General features: G+C 44.3%; 1 protein-coding gene across 1 annotated transcript in view; it reads left to right on the forward strand.

Moving 5' to 3' along the window:
* Positions 1-256: 256 nt before the first annotated feature.
* RELL1 (RELT like 1) overlaps positions 257-14,352 on the forward strand; it is a 60,265-nt gene continuing 46,169 nt past the window's right edge. Inside the window, exon 1 of the mRNA XM_037132506.2 lies at positions 257-460. Within this exon, the coding sequence (XP_036988401.2) occupies positions 373-460 (88 nt within the window). The 5' untranslated portion in view covers positions 257-372. The remainder of the gene's footprint in view (positions 461-14,352) is intronic.

Here is a 14,352-nt window from a genome sequence, read left to right on the forward strand (position 1 = left end):
GAGGCGGGGCCCGGTCTCCGTGGGCGGGGAATGAGGGGTGGGGCCATGGCCTATCCAGACCGGGAAAGACAGCAGGCTGGGAGGGGCGGGGCGGGGCCAGGCTGAGGTGGGCGGCCGAGGGGCGGGGCCACATGGGCTTACGCGAAGTCAGGCGGAGCCCGGGGCAAGGCACTGAGAGGCGGGGCGGAGCAGAGGTGGGTGGGACTGGAGGGGAGGGTCCAGGGTGGGGTGGGGTTCGCATCGGGGCGGGGTTGCCGCGCGCTGGGGTTGAGCTCAACCACTTCTTCCTCCAGCCACCTCCAGATCCGTGGCTTCTGCCTGAGCCCTGGACGAGGCGTCCCAGGTCTGGGAGGAGGGCGAAGGGACCTGGCGATGGCTTCCCGGGGACTCCCGGGGTCCGCCGTGCTCACTGCTGCTGTCTTTGTGGGAGGCGCCGTGAGTTTGCCGCTCGTGGCCCCGGGTGAGTTCCCCGTTAGCGCTGGGGCTCGTAAGAGAAGGCTAGGGATAGAGACTGCAGCCCCGCTGCGCCCCGCGCAGCTCTATTCCCGGCCCGTCGCGGGATGCGAGGTGTCCGGGGTGGCCCGAGAGTTCGCGGAGCTTGGCGACCGCTCTGATCCCTCCCTTCCCGCCTGCGGGGCTCCCGCCTTCACTCTGCTCGCTGGCTTCTCGGCGGACCTGTTACCCCTGCCCCCACCTCTGAGCTGTCCCGGGTGTGCGGATCGAGCCCGGTCTTGCACGCTTCAGGTGCGCTTCCGCTCGGCACCTCCGAGACCCGCCAACCCCTTTTGTGCCGCCCCTGTCCTCAAAGGCCCGACGAGCGGAAGAGCGTGACACAGGGGACCCGGTGCAGTGGCGCTGTCGCCACTCCGCCCCCCCCCCCCCCCCCCGCCGCTGTATAATTTAAAACCTTGGGGAGTTTCAATTTCTTTACTTTCCAAGTTTTCATTTATTTTAGTGGTGGATGAATTTTTGTAACAGGTTGGGAATTTCAGATTTCTTCTCACATATCCTGTATGAATCAGGCTTGGAAAAAGGGAAGGCGTGTTTGTAAACTTACGTTTTTTTCTTAGTCGAGTCCTGTCACCACAAAAGGAACCTAATGTGGTCAGAGCAGGAAGCTGCCAACTGAGTTGATAAAGTGTCATCTCCAGTGATGAATTCAGAGCAGGAATTTGTCGTTGAAATCTAAGAGGATATGTAAGTTTTATGGAAGTCCTATGTCAAACTCTTGTTTTTATAACTGTAGGCACCAGGGATTCCTTACCACCATTCCCCCTCTTAACTGCCACCTTACTGAGTAGTTTAAAAATAATTATAAATATATACCTTCTTGGCCAGTTGGGGTCACCACGACCTAGAATTTTAGGTCAGCGAGCTGTTCTAAGCTTGAGCAGCTCCTCTTCAGGTCCAAATAATAAGCATCTGGAAGTCTCCCAACTGTGACTATCTCCTCCATAAAAACATACACTGTTCTTCACTTTGGCTTTCACTTTTTCATAGAAAACAGAGCATGTTAGAAAGGAAACAGAATGGCACAAACCGTATTTTTTGGACTTCCCCCAAATTTGGGGATAAAGGGGGTGCATCTTATAGTTGGAATGTAGCTTACCTGGCTCGCTGGGGGGTGGGGAGGCAGGCAGCAGCCTGTTATTTATGTTAGTAAATATTTTACCACATTTTTACTTCAAAAATGTTTTCCTATTTTCCTCTTCTAAAACCTAGGTGCATCTTATGGTCTAGTGCGTCTTACAGTCTGAAAAATTCGGTATATCTCCTGAGCCTTTATTAGCAGACACGTATTTCCTCCAGCCATCCACCCTGGGGAGGTGGCAATTAGTGACATGATTATAGGATGGGAGACTTTGGTTTCAGCCTGTGTGTCATTGCTGAGACAGGTCAGTGCGTTACCAGGTTCAAAATGGACCCGAGGTTGTAGACAGTAGTTAGAGATACAAAGTCAGTGTCTCCAGAATTTGAGGAGCTTAACCTGGGAGTAAAATTCAGCACATGCTGCATCAACCAGAGAAAACTGTCCCTAGAGTAGGTTTGTGTTTCCTTGGATCTCCGAGCAGCACCAGCTCTCAGGACTAGAATGAAGAAAACTGTCATCTAATCGCATAGTAATCTCTCTCTCTCTCTCTGTCTTAATGAAATGGATCACTTGAGAAGAATAAGGTGTCTAAAAAGGAAAGAATCCAGAGTATAAATGTGTCAGGGTGACTTGAGACTTGACCAGTCAGCATTGGTTACCCAGTGGAATCTAAGACAGTGCTAATGTTTGTAGAGAATGTTAGGGAGGTAGAAAGAAATGGGAAGTAATGTTGAGTACCTGCTGTGTGCCAAGTTTCGAGTTGGGCACTTCATATGCATTTTTTACGGTTATTTCTCATAATACTATGAAGTTCTTACTTCTGTGAGGCAGCTGAGGCCCAGAGCAGTTAAACAATTGGTCCAACATCACATAGCTAGTCTATCAGCCAGCATTTAATCAGAGAAGCAGAACCACTAGCAGGGGTGTGTGTGTGTATCTTTATTTGTATCTTTATCTTTGATAACCTAGCCAGCTTAATTCCAAAGTTCATTCATTCATTTTCCACTGTACCCACTGCTCCCGAGTGAGAAAACAGAACAGAAATTAGCCTGGGCAGTCCTGTTGAGATTCTAAGAGAGGGAGTTTGAGACAAAAAATTGTAAGCATGAGGTTATAAGAAGATGGGAAGCAGGAGAAAGTAGAACAGATAACTTCACAGTGGGTAGTGGCCATGTCTCTCACTTCCTGCCTAGTAGGAGAATCTCATTAAATTGCTGTCTCTCAGTAACAGCATTTGAAACTCTATGCCATAAGCAGCAGAAGGGATGATTTTTCACATCTTGGCTTATGTGTGTCCTTAAGTTCTCTGGTTACTCAACCTTTGGGCTTGTTTCACTATGTGACAGTGGGCACGACCTTCTAGTAAGGAGTGGGCGGCAAAGGTCCAGGGACTGGTGAATAAGAAGTGCTCTCTCCCTGGGCTCTGTGGGCTGCCATCCAGCCTCCTGACTCCTCATTTAGATGCCAAAGATAAGCTTTATTAAATCTGGTTCTCCTTTGGCCCGATAGCTACTCAGATGTACATCCACATCAAACATAATCAGTAGACAGAATATTTTGAGAAAGCACCCCTTGAAGCTTGGGATTCCAAGACCAAGCTTAATTTAAAGAGGAAATGAAAAATTTGAGAAGTGCTTGTCATTCCCTCTCTTCCCCTCCCACCCCCCATCCTGCACCAAAGAAATTAATCAAACAGTCTATTTGGGAGTTTCAGTAGTTGAACTTGAATGAGAGAGGTCAAAGGCCCAGGTGATAGGAGTAAAAAAAAAGAATACTGTTACTTTTTCAAGAATTGTTTGGTTCTGAAGTTGAAGTTTAATTATATAATGAGAAATTATTTAAAACTGACAAAATAATTTAAATTGTCATTGTTTAAAACTGTTATGTTGAGTGGTTTCTAATTATTTTAGGGCAGTTACATCAATAACTGGTAAAGATTTGATGGGCTGCAGAAAGCAGGTGGAGTAAGGAGTGTGGTGTGGCCATCAAGGACTGTAACTGGAATTTGGAGTGAGTGCATAACAGACACTCTACTCTTTTTGAAGGAAGGAACGCAATGTTATCGTACCTGTTTTGTGGCTGGCTCTGGGCTATGCACTCAGGTCATTACATTCTTATACCACTCTGTCCTGTAATAAATATTGGAATAAGTTAAATATTCTTTTTCCTAATAGATGAAAAAATTGGGTCTCTGAGAAGTTAGCTTGAAAAAGTCACTCAATAAAGTATATAGTTGTCTATCCCCAGTGCTATACACCTCAAACTAATACAAAATAATATTGAAGGTAAACTGTACTTTAAAAATAAAATTAAAAAAAAGAAAAGGTCACTCAAATTTGAATTTTGACCTTGGTCAGATCTATTCAGTTCTAAAGCCTGTTCTTATTATTAATATTGCCAAATCACTTTTTTTCTTTCAAGTGAGAATTTTTTTTAATTCTAAGATATTTATAAAGAATTACCAAGGGGGATGGCAAAATATAGTAGAAAGAGCATTGAAGTCAGAGTCCTGGACTTGAGTCAAAAGTCGAGAAGAGGCACTGCCACTTTCGGGAGTGTGGCTGTCTGCTTCCATTCTCTCCCCTGGAAAATGGGCGTGTGCCAGCTCCCGTCTTTGCCTGCCTTACTGCCTGCTAGTAGGGTCAAAGGAGCTATTGCCTCCGAAAGGTCTTAGCAAATGGCAAAGTGGCATTTATCTTTTATCCTGTGTATTTTTTTTCTGTATTTCTTCCCCAAGGTGTCCATCAGTTTGGGAGGATATTATAATTTGAACCAAACTCTCTAATATGTGTATACCACTAACAGTGTAAGGTTTTCATCCTGGAGGTGGTGATGGTCTTGCAATGATAGATTCATTGTGAATATATAAAAGCCCAGAGCGACACCCCAGATTCGTGAGTTTGCTGCCATCGACTGGGAGGCAAGTCGCCAAATCTTCTTTTCCCATTTTCTCTCAGCTAAAATACAGTGCTCTTCATATTTTTGGAAAATTCCCCACAAGATTTAAAGTTTGAGGAAAAAGGGATCTCATTACTCCAAGGTACTCGCCTGTTCGGCCGTTTCATTCTGGTCTTCTCTCTTTTTTCTCTTTCTCTCTATGTTATTTGGATAGGATCATGCAAATATAATTTTATGTCTTGTGTTTTTCACTTAATGTTCTACACAAAGGTTTCTTCATTTTCCTGTACTCAAAAAAAATGGCTGCATCATATTCTGTTTTATGGATTCACTCCGTTTTACCTCATTGTGCCTCTATTTTAGGAAATTTCAGTTGTTGCTAATTATTTTCAAATGAATTTTAAAACTCACTATTTCAGTGACCATCTATGCATGAAGCTTTGTCTAGATATTGATGAATTCCCAGCAAAGCAGTTCCTGAAAAGGCGTCCCGGGGGTTGGCGGTATTCATGTTATTGAGGCACTGGGGACATCAGTGTTGGTGACCTGCAGGGTGTCCCAGTTTATATTCTCAGCAACAGTCGAAGGACTCACTTTTCATACCATTGTCATTTTCCCTGAAAAGTGTATTTGCTGATTTGTAGTGTAAAAATTGGTACCTTAATTGTTTGAGTTTGTATGGTTTTGATTAGCGACTATGTTTTAAAAATCGGTACCTTAATCGTTTGAATTTGTATGGTTTTGATTAGTGACGATTTTTTAAAAATCAGTATCTTGATTGTTTTGAGTTTGTATGGTTTTGATTAGTGGTGTGATGACTATTTTTTAAAAAAAAATCGAATCCATTTGCATATGCCCATGATCCTTTATGGATGATTCTGAAAGCTGAAAATCAAAACATTGTTTTGAGGCTTTTTGCTTGTTCTGTGGTGGCAAACCCTAATCTGAACCAATGTGAGATTCCATAGTATATATTTATCTCCGTGTGAATATTGCTAACGTTTGCTGCAGTTATGTTAATGAGTTTGACCTCTAAGTGTTACATAATGTGTGCTGAACACATTGCATTACTTTTCTAGAATCACAGTTGGAATTTTGAGGTTCGTCTGAACCCCAGGTTTTCAGATGAGGGATCATGGTCCTGCATCTCCTCTTTCATGACTCATATATTCTTATCTGTGGGCAGCCAAGTGTAAAACTGCTCAAAATAGTAAAATACCCTATGGAGAAAAGGGCTCCTTAAATGAGTGGCGCTTCGCAAAAAAAAAAAAAAAAAAAAAAAAGGCACTATTTTGGTGTCCTAGTGTAGAATCTAATAAAATAAGCTATGTGGGGAAAGCTGAAGTTTTGTTTATTCTTGGTGGCCATTGTAATGAACCCTTGATGGAGGAATTAGGCCAGATTTCTGTTCTGTCGGTTATTGACACTGTTGTCTTTGTGAGGGAGAAAAGAAATGGAATCCACCCAAGGGACCTTTTGGGGAGGGAGGAATGGGCAGAGGGTGGCAGGTACCCCAGGCAAACTGAGTTTCTGTGCCCAGTCATCTCACCTTGAGGATCGTTTTGCCAAACTATGTGAACTTGGGGAACTGGTTTTCTATAACCCTCTGAGATATCCCAAGGCCCTACTTTCTCGTCTTTGCCAGGGTCCCAAGCCACTGCCAGCTCTTCCTGACTCTCCTACCCCTAGTTTGTCCACGCATCTCTGTGTAGAACCACTAATAAAGTGCCTATTATCAGAGGGGGAAACTTTAAACCACTTTCCTTATCTGTATTATGGAGAAATATGGCAGAGTTGCCTCGTGGATGCTTGTTTTGAGGTAACATGCATGGTCTACTGCCATACTGCCTTGAATGTGCCCGATCTTGTCTGATCTCAGCAGGAAAGCAGGACCGGGCCTGGTTAGTACTTGGATGGAGATAAAACGTACATAGCACAGTGTTTGGCGTGTAGTAAGTGTTAAAAAAGAGTATTATTAGCATTCTGTCCTTAGCCAAATGCTAACCAGTTACTAACCTGCCACAGCTGTCAGATGGGATTTTCCTTTTGGATATCCTGTGTCATCTTGCTCTTGAGTCTTGGATGCTGAAGGTAGTGTGTATCAGGCAGGGGGGCTTTGAGAAGACTTTGTTGGGTAGTTGCCCCAGGTTGCAGGGGAAGGGGGGAGGAATAGGGACCAGTGGGCTTAGCAGGGAACTCTCTTGGGACACAGGAGATATGCAGGACTGAGCCACTTAGCTACTGAAATTAGGCAAGAAAGGAGAGAGGAAAAAGGAAAGGAAACATTACCTTTATGGGACACTTTTTTGGGGGAAGAATTTTGGAAGCTTCACTGATTGGTTTATCTCTAGCCAGTTCATCTATAGGTTTAGCCATACAATTTTGACAGTTTTTTCCCCTAAGGTTTGATGTAATTACTCTATTGGCATGATTTTTGACTATGCTAGGGAGTGACTTAGGGTGGTACCTGAAAGTGAATAGAGGGTGGGCCCTTTCAGCCAGCCCCCGCCCCTCACTGACTTCTGCTTAGGGAAAGAGGGAGGGGCTGGAGGCTGCAGACCAAGCTCTGGAAAAACTCTTGAACCAGGCCTGATGTGCTCCCAGGATGGGGAACACGTGAAGCTGAGGGAGAGGGGTGCCCATGCCCAGGAGAGCGTAGGAGCTCCTTGCCCTTTTCTCATACCTGTGCATCTCTTCCATCTGGCTGTTCCTGAGTTATAGCGTTTTATAATGAACCAGCAGTTTAATATGTGAGCTGTTTTGCTGAGTTCTGTGAGGCTCTCTAAAAAAATCAATCAGACCTGAAGGGGGGGAGGTCTTTGTAACCCGCGATCTACAGCCCGTTGGTCAGAAGCACGGGTGACATCTGAAATGTGTGTGATCGAAGCCCTTAACTGGGGTGGTGTGGGGGTGGTGTGGGGGTCTGATGCTGTCTCCCCACGGATAGTGGCAGAATTGAGTTAATTGTTTGCTGGTGCTTGAAAAAAACAAATTAGAAAGAGAAGTAGAATCCTGTAGCCTTAGGGCTGGAAGGGACCTACATAATCTCCCCAAAGCTTCTTACTCAGTAGGCAAGGAAGCTGAGTTAGCAAAGCCTGGATTCCAGCGGGTTTCCTTAAGGAAGGAAACTGCCCAGGACTCTTCCCTTTGTGTCCGAGCTGGACACCTTCATTGAGGTGGACCCAGCTTTCTGGCAAAGCTCTTGGGTCAACATTTGCCCTTGGTTCCTGGGTTCCAGGGTCCACTTTCTCAGCTCTGGATCTGGGGTGTGCAGGCCCTGAGAAGAATGGCTTTGGCTGACTCATTTCTGAGACTAACTGTGTTGTTTTTAAATGTATACTTTCAGAGTTGGAGGGGACTTGGGGTCAATGTGTAGTTAATCCCTGTCTTTGCAGATGGGGAAGCTGAGCCCGAGAGGTTCAGTGGCCTGGGAAGGTGGGCAAGGCCATTGTCTGCAAGCAGCAGAAGCAGTGGAGCAGACCGTTAGGTTTGGTGGGGGAGGGCCACGTTATGTGTTTTGGTCACTGTCCAAGGCTCAGATCCAAGCACAGGACCCAGAACAGAGCAGATATTTAAATGTTGGGTGGAAGGAAGGAAGCCAGAGCTGGAATTCAGGTGTTCTGACTCGGCCTGAGGCTTTTTCTTTATAATGAAGCAAAGAGGTAGGGCTTTCCAAGGTTCACCCACAAATCTTAGCTGTAGTCTCTTCCCCCCATCACTTCCCAAGTTGATGAGAGTCTGCCTTGTCTGCCAGCCTATGAGCTATATTCTCTGAACCCAAGGTGGAAAAATCTGGTCACAGGGATAAAAAGAATGACAATAAAAAAGTAAGCAAGTACTGCCTTTATTGAGTGAGTGTGGTGAGACATTGGTACATTTGGGAGTGCTGATGAAAATTTTCAGCCCAAAGGTGTTCAGTACCTAAATTCATTCATGAAGCCCTTTCCAAAGACAATCTAAATTCAGTTGTGTTTCTACAACCCGTGCCTCTTAATTGTGTCCATATCATATTTCATAATATGTTATACCTTTCTTTTATACCTTTGTTTCATGGGCTAAGTTTCTGATGTATTTATTATTTCAGCAAATATTAGTAAGCTGCCTAACTGTGTACAAGACCCTGGGGAAAAGGGATGTGAACAAAACAGACTCAGTCCTGCCTTTAAGAAAGTAACAGGTTATCAGGGAAGACGATTAAACAGGCCATCCAGATAAAGCGTCACTGGCTCCTCCATTGGGAAAGTGTGGCCCAGGGCCAGAGCACCTCACCGGCAGCTGGGCGCGGGATGAGAGTCCAGTTGAGCAAGACTTTCTGGAGGAAATGAAGTTTAAACTTGTAAAAATGTTGTTGTTAGTCAGCTGAGGAGGCCTCCAGGTCATAGAAGAGCGAACGGGAAAGCAAGCAAAACCAGCAGCGGTTCCCAGATTCAAGCCTGCATCAGAATTAACTAGAGGGCAGTTAAAACACAGGTCACTGGGCCCCACCCAAGCGTGTTTGAGTCTTTAGGTCGGGGAAGGGACTGGAATATTTGCTTCAGTGTAGCACAGGCCCAGGTGATGCTGCCTAAGGATATTGTGAGGAAGGGAGATAAGAGATGGAAGAAATAGGAGGGTTATTTTAACCTGGAAATCCCTGCCCTCCTGTGGGCTATCCACATTCTCTGTTCTCAGCCCATCCTTCAAGCTGAAATCGAGGGTAACACTTCCAGGAAACCTTTCCTAGGTATTTTCACTGATTTTATCTCCTTGGAGTCCATGAATACATGTCGCACCCATTCCGTGTTATTTAACATAATTATAGGCAATTGTTTCCACTGTATTGGGTCTAACTAGAGCCCCTGAGGCTGCGCACAGCACACTGAAGACATGCTCAGATACCTGATCGCCTGATCAGATTTACTTCTCGCAGCCACTGCAAGGAGCAGGTTGCCATATTCTCTGTAGAGATGAGGAAACTGAGACTTACAGTTTCAAGATGCAGAGAAGTGAAATGTCTCACTCAAGTCACAGATGAGTGGAAGCCAAAGTGAGGTGTGTGTTCATGGCTCTCAAGTATTCTTTATATGAAATTTCATGTAACTGTGCTCAGCGCCACCTGTAAAAGGAGGAGAGGTTTATATTTATTTATTTTTTTTTACTTAAAAAAATTGTAGGTCCACCTACTTAAGGAGAAAACCAAGGCATCTTATAAACGGAATGTAGATTTTGTTTTAAGTAGAGAATGGTCAATTGTCCAAGAAATTCTTCATGGACTGTTTATTTGCTTTTAGAGTAAACATTTGAAGGGAGTAATCCAATTTACATGCCATTAGCTTTATAAATGGGTTTTATAAAATTTTGGCATAAGGTAGATTAGGGGAAAATAGATTTCAGTTTCTTGAAAAGACACAACTAAGACAGCTTATGATATTACTCTTCTTGACTGGCCGGATGAGTTTAGCCGAGTGATTGAAGATTTACAAAGAACCTGTACATAAAGTGTCACATAAGTAAGGTTAAGTGTCAGACAGGTTAAAAACAAACAAATTCTTTTCACTACCCGTAATGTACCAAGCCTTCTTTCCCATGCATGTATGCAAACAGAAAGTGATTTTCTGAGATTCCTGTCAGGGGTGGAGATTTGAAGAATTCACTGGGCTTTCTTTCTCACAGTAGAACTCAGTAACGATAATTTTCAAATGTCCTAGCAGCTCTTCATAGCTGGAAGTCTCCAACACAATCGCGTGAATTATTCACATTATGAAAAACAGCAGCCCGGAATTTCCTGGCATTGGCGAAGTGGCAGATGTTAACGAACAGGCATTCCTTCGCTTCTCTTTGCGTGTTAGTGCTATATGCTTGTATGGCCTGAATGTTTTTGCTGCTTCCTTAATTCTTTCCATCCTCCTCCCCCTTCTATTAAAGCCAAAACACAAAACAACCACTGACAGGAAAGAAGAGGCCTTGGGCATTGCTTATAGCTAGGTGACAGAGCCACGAAGCTGGGTTTTGAAGGTGAAGCTCATTTCCCATGCATTAAAAAAATGCCAAGTCAGTGTCTTAAGAGTCTTTGCAGATAAAACTTACAGATATTTCTTACACACAGTGTGTGATTTACTTAAAAATGAGGGCCTTATTTGAGCCACTGTTAGGCGTTGTGTAGGATATGTAACATGAACAACAAACTTGGTTTCTGTCCTCACAAACTTGTGATTGAGAAGGGGAAGATAAACGAGGAGGACAACTCATTATGGAATAATAATGGAGAATTGTGTTTGGTATAATCAGAGACGTATAGGCAAAGTGCTGCGTGGGATCACAGAGAAAAAGATAAATTTCAAGAGGGGAAGGGAAGGAGAAAGAGTGGGAGAGAAATATCAATGTATGGTTGCTCTCCCCCAGCAGCGACACTAAAGACTTAATAGCCTACAGGGGTGTCCAACCTTTTGGCGTCTCTGGGCCACACTGGAATAAGAGTTGTCTTGGGCCACACATTAAATACACAAATACTAATGAAAACCAAAAAAAAAAAAATCTCATAATGTTTTAAGTAAATTGAAGATTTTGTGTTGGGCTGTCTCCATAGCCATCCTGGGCCCCATACGGCCCGTGGGCCTTGTGTTGGACACCCCTGACTGGGGAGACCCTGCATTTTAAATGGACTTGAAAGGGAGCATAGGGAAAGGGAACAGCCTGGGCAAAGGTGTTAAGGGAGGTAAGAAAGGCAAAGTCATTGCAGAGCCAGTGTAGATTACTGCAGAGCGGAGGCCGAGGCTCGGCTGGGGGGCTCCCGGAACTATGCACTTTACTGTGTGGGTGTGGGGGCCGAGGATGGGGTGGAGTGGGGCGTGGGGGGCAGAAGAGGTACTCAGGCTTGGTGATGTAATGGAAGGGCCCCCAATGTGAGCTCAGGAAGACCTGAGTTTTGAGACCTGGCCTCATCATTTCATCAAGGCAGTTGAGATACTCTTCCTATTTTCTCCTCTGGAGAAGGCGAGAAGGAAGGTAAGAGCGGTTCTTTATAACACCTCAGTCGCTGGGAGGATGAAAGAAATGGTATAACACTTTGTAAGTAATACAAATCTGACCTGTGTAAGTATAGAGGCTTTAATATAACACCTGTAGTACGTAGCTAGAAATAACTTTTCAAAGTTTAAGAAATGCTGGGAATCATGCAGTAAGTGTAGTATATAATCTTGATGGTGTGAAGAAGTGTTCATTAGTGGGAATAGCTAGCTACCTAATTGTGTATTTTTCTTATGTTAGAGTAAATTCTTTGGAATTATTCAAATCAACTTGATTTCTGAATTCATCACTAAACATTTATTTTTAGAAGACTTACCTATTTCTTACATAAGACTTACATATTTTCATATTTTAGCCTTATTGTTGTTCAGGTTCTCCTGGTGAGCAGGGTGTCGTTGTAAGAAAGGTTCAGATCTGTAGACGATTTTTATGAGCATACTTGGGCTAAACTGAAGATGTATGCTGGGGACTGAGATCTCAAATGCTTGGTAGAATAACAGTTTTTCTGTGCCTTTTATGCATTCAAAATCTAAGCAGGGACGGATGTAAGGATGATTGGAGACAGCAAAGTGAGGATTGGCTTACAGGACAGCTAACAAGATTATGTGCTCTCCTGAGGATTAATACCTTTTCTGAGGGGTATTACTGCTGTTATTTCCAAAGGTGCCAACCTAGATGCACAAGAACAGTCAGTAGACAGGGCTGGCTTAAAACCTTTCTTTAGAGAAGTTACAGACTTGGGGCATGACTTCCTGCCATGACCTGTCTGGTTAGGGATTTATGATCAGACCGCCCTGAGAGGTTATTCTTCATAGAATCCCTTTCTCTCATCCACAAGGGGAGGGTTGGCCATTGTGGGAGAGGAAGAAAATTTTCCTCTGCCCTCAAGGTTCTTTTCGCTGGTTTATAATCAAATAGACATAAGACAGATTAATAAGACAAAAATAACCAAATTTAATACAGACACATGTATTTAATACATACACATGTCTTCTCATATACGAGAGAGTCAGAGACCCCATATGCAAGGGGGGTTCAGAATGAGAAAGGGGGGTCGAGGCATATAAGACCGTCCTGAATGAGGGGAGTGTTAATGTACCTTGCAGGCTTCACAGGGTCACTGCAGAGTGTTGAGGAGGGCAGATGTTTAGTGAACAGAAGTTCACTTTGCCCTACAGACAGGTCAAAAGAAGTTATTTCTGATACTCTCTTATAATGGGCAAGGCCCCTAATTCAAGTGTGCCAGATAGTCAAAGGAGAGGCAGAAGTTTCTCCCGAGCCCTTTGCTAAAGCTGCTCGTAGCTCAGAACAATCCGCATGCGACAGAAGCACATCTTGGGGTGACTGGTTGTGAACCCCGACACCATCAGTGTCCAGGGCAGTGTCTTTAACTAGAACATGCAGATCAGCACTGGGGTAACTTACAACACCCTGCTTGGGTAAGGACTCCATCTCTGTCATTTCTGGCAAGTCTGTTTTCTTAGTCCCTCGATTTCTTATAATGTGACCCTATTTGGGGGAGGAAAAATAACCCCCTTGAAAATAATTTGGTATACATGAGGTGCCTATATATTATAGAAATAACCACACAGAAAGTAGATTTGGTGTGTCCTGTGTCTGTGTGTGTGTGGGGGCAGGGGTCAGGACCAGAGGGGGAGATTTAAAGGAGGGAAAGAGACTGCTTTTGCTTGAACCCTGTGATAAAACAGCTGATCGGCATTGCGTCTTGACACAAATTAGTAAAGACTCTTGACTTTGAGTCCATGTGGTATAATAAAAAGTATGTGTATTGTGTCTTTGTCCTTGTTTTCTGGAACAGAACTCCAGAAGCCCTTAGTGTTTTCTGAGTGATAGGATTATATGTTATTCGTAGGGAGCCTGTTTAGATCAAGGCTGAGTTCATGCTAACGGATGACCCTGCGTGGGCCTTCAGATAGCTTCACGATGGGGCTGGTTGCTGGAGGAACCAACTACATGATCAGAGGGTTGGAACTTTCAGCCCAGCCCTGTTACCTGCGAAAGGGCGAGGGGCTGGAGATTGGGTTAATTGACAATGACCAATGACTTAGTCAAGCATGCCTAACTAATGAAACTTCCATCAAAACTCTGGAACTAGGAGGTGGAGGGAGCTGGATGGGTGAACACGCTGTGCTGGGAGGGCAGCGTGTCCAGAGACAGCATGGAAGCTCTGTGCCTCCCCCTTACTTCCCCCATACATCTTTTCCATTTGGCCTCTCTTGAATTGTACTCTGTATAATAAAACAGTACTCCTAAGTACAGCGCTTCCCTGGGTTCTGTGAGTCATTATAGCAAAGTGTCCAGCCTGAGGGAGATGGTGAGAAGCCCTGAATTTCTCTTGGTTGTTAGCCCGGGACCCTCTTTGCAGCTGGCATCTGAAGCGGGGGCAGTCTTGTGGGGCTGAGTCCTTCAATCTGTGAGATTTGTACTGGGAGTTAGTGTCAGAATTGAATTGAACTAGAGGACACACAGTTGGTGATAGAGAATTGGTTCTCGGAAAAATGGAACAGTCAAGCGTTTCCTATTGGGGAAAAAAGCAACTCGCAACATTAAAACTTGTGCCTGGAATAATCTCTTTGAAATTACAGTGGTTTACTATTTCGATAGTCTCAAAGGCATTTAAAAGATGTAGTGGGAAAGAAAAGAAACTGTCAGGTTAGTGCCGTATTGTCTATGTACTTACATTGTGTTGTATGATGTAATTAAGTAGATAAACCACTGTGTGGTTTCCTTTGACCCATGTCTTCTGTGCTGTGCACCAAACATTTCATAGCATTGACTCTGCAGTGGACGCGTCTGGCGTGTAAATACTATGGATTGCAGTCCTAGCCAGTTTCCTT

Source organism: Artibeus jamaicensis, unplaced genomic scaffold, assembly GCF_021234435.1.
Source record: "Artibeus jamaicensis isolate MK-2021 breed Jamaican fruit bat unplaced genomic scaffold, CSHL_Jam_final contig_76, whole genome shotgun sequence".
Taxonomy (NCBI): Eukaryota; Metazoa; Chordata; class Mammalia; order Chiroptera; family Phyllostomidae; genus Artibeus; species Artibeus jamaicensis.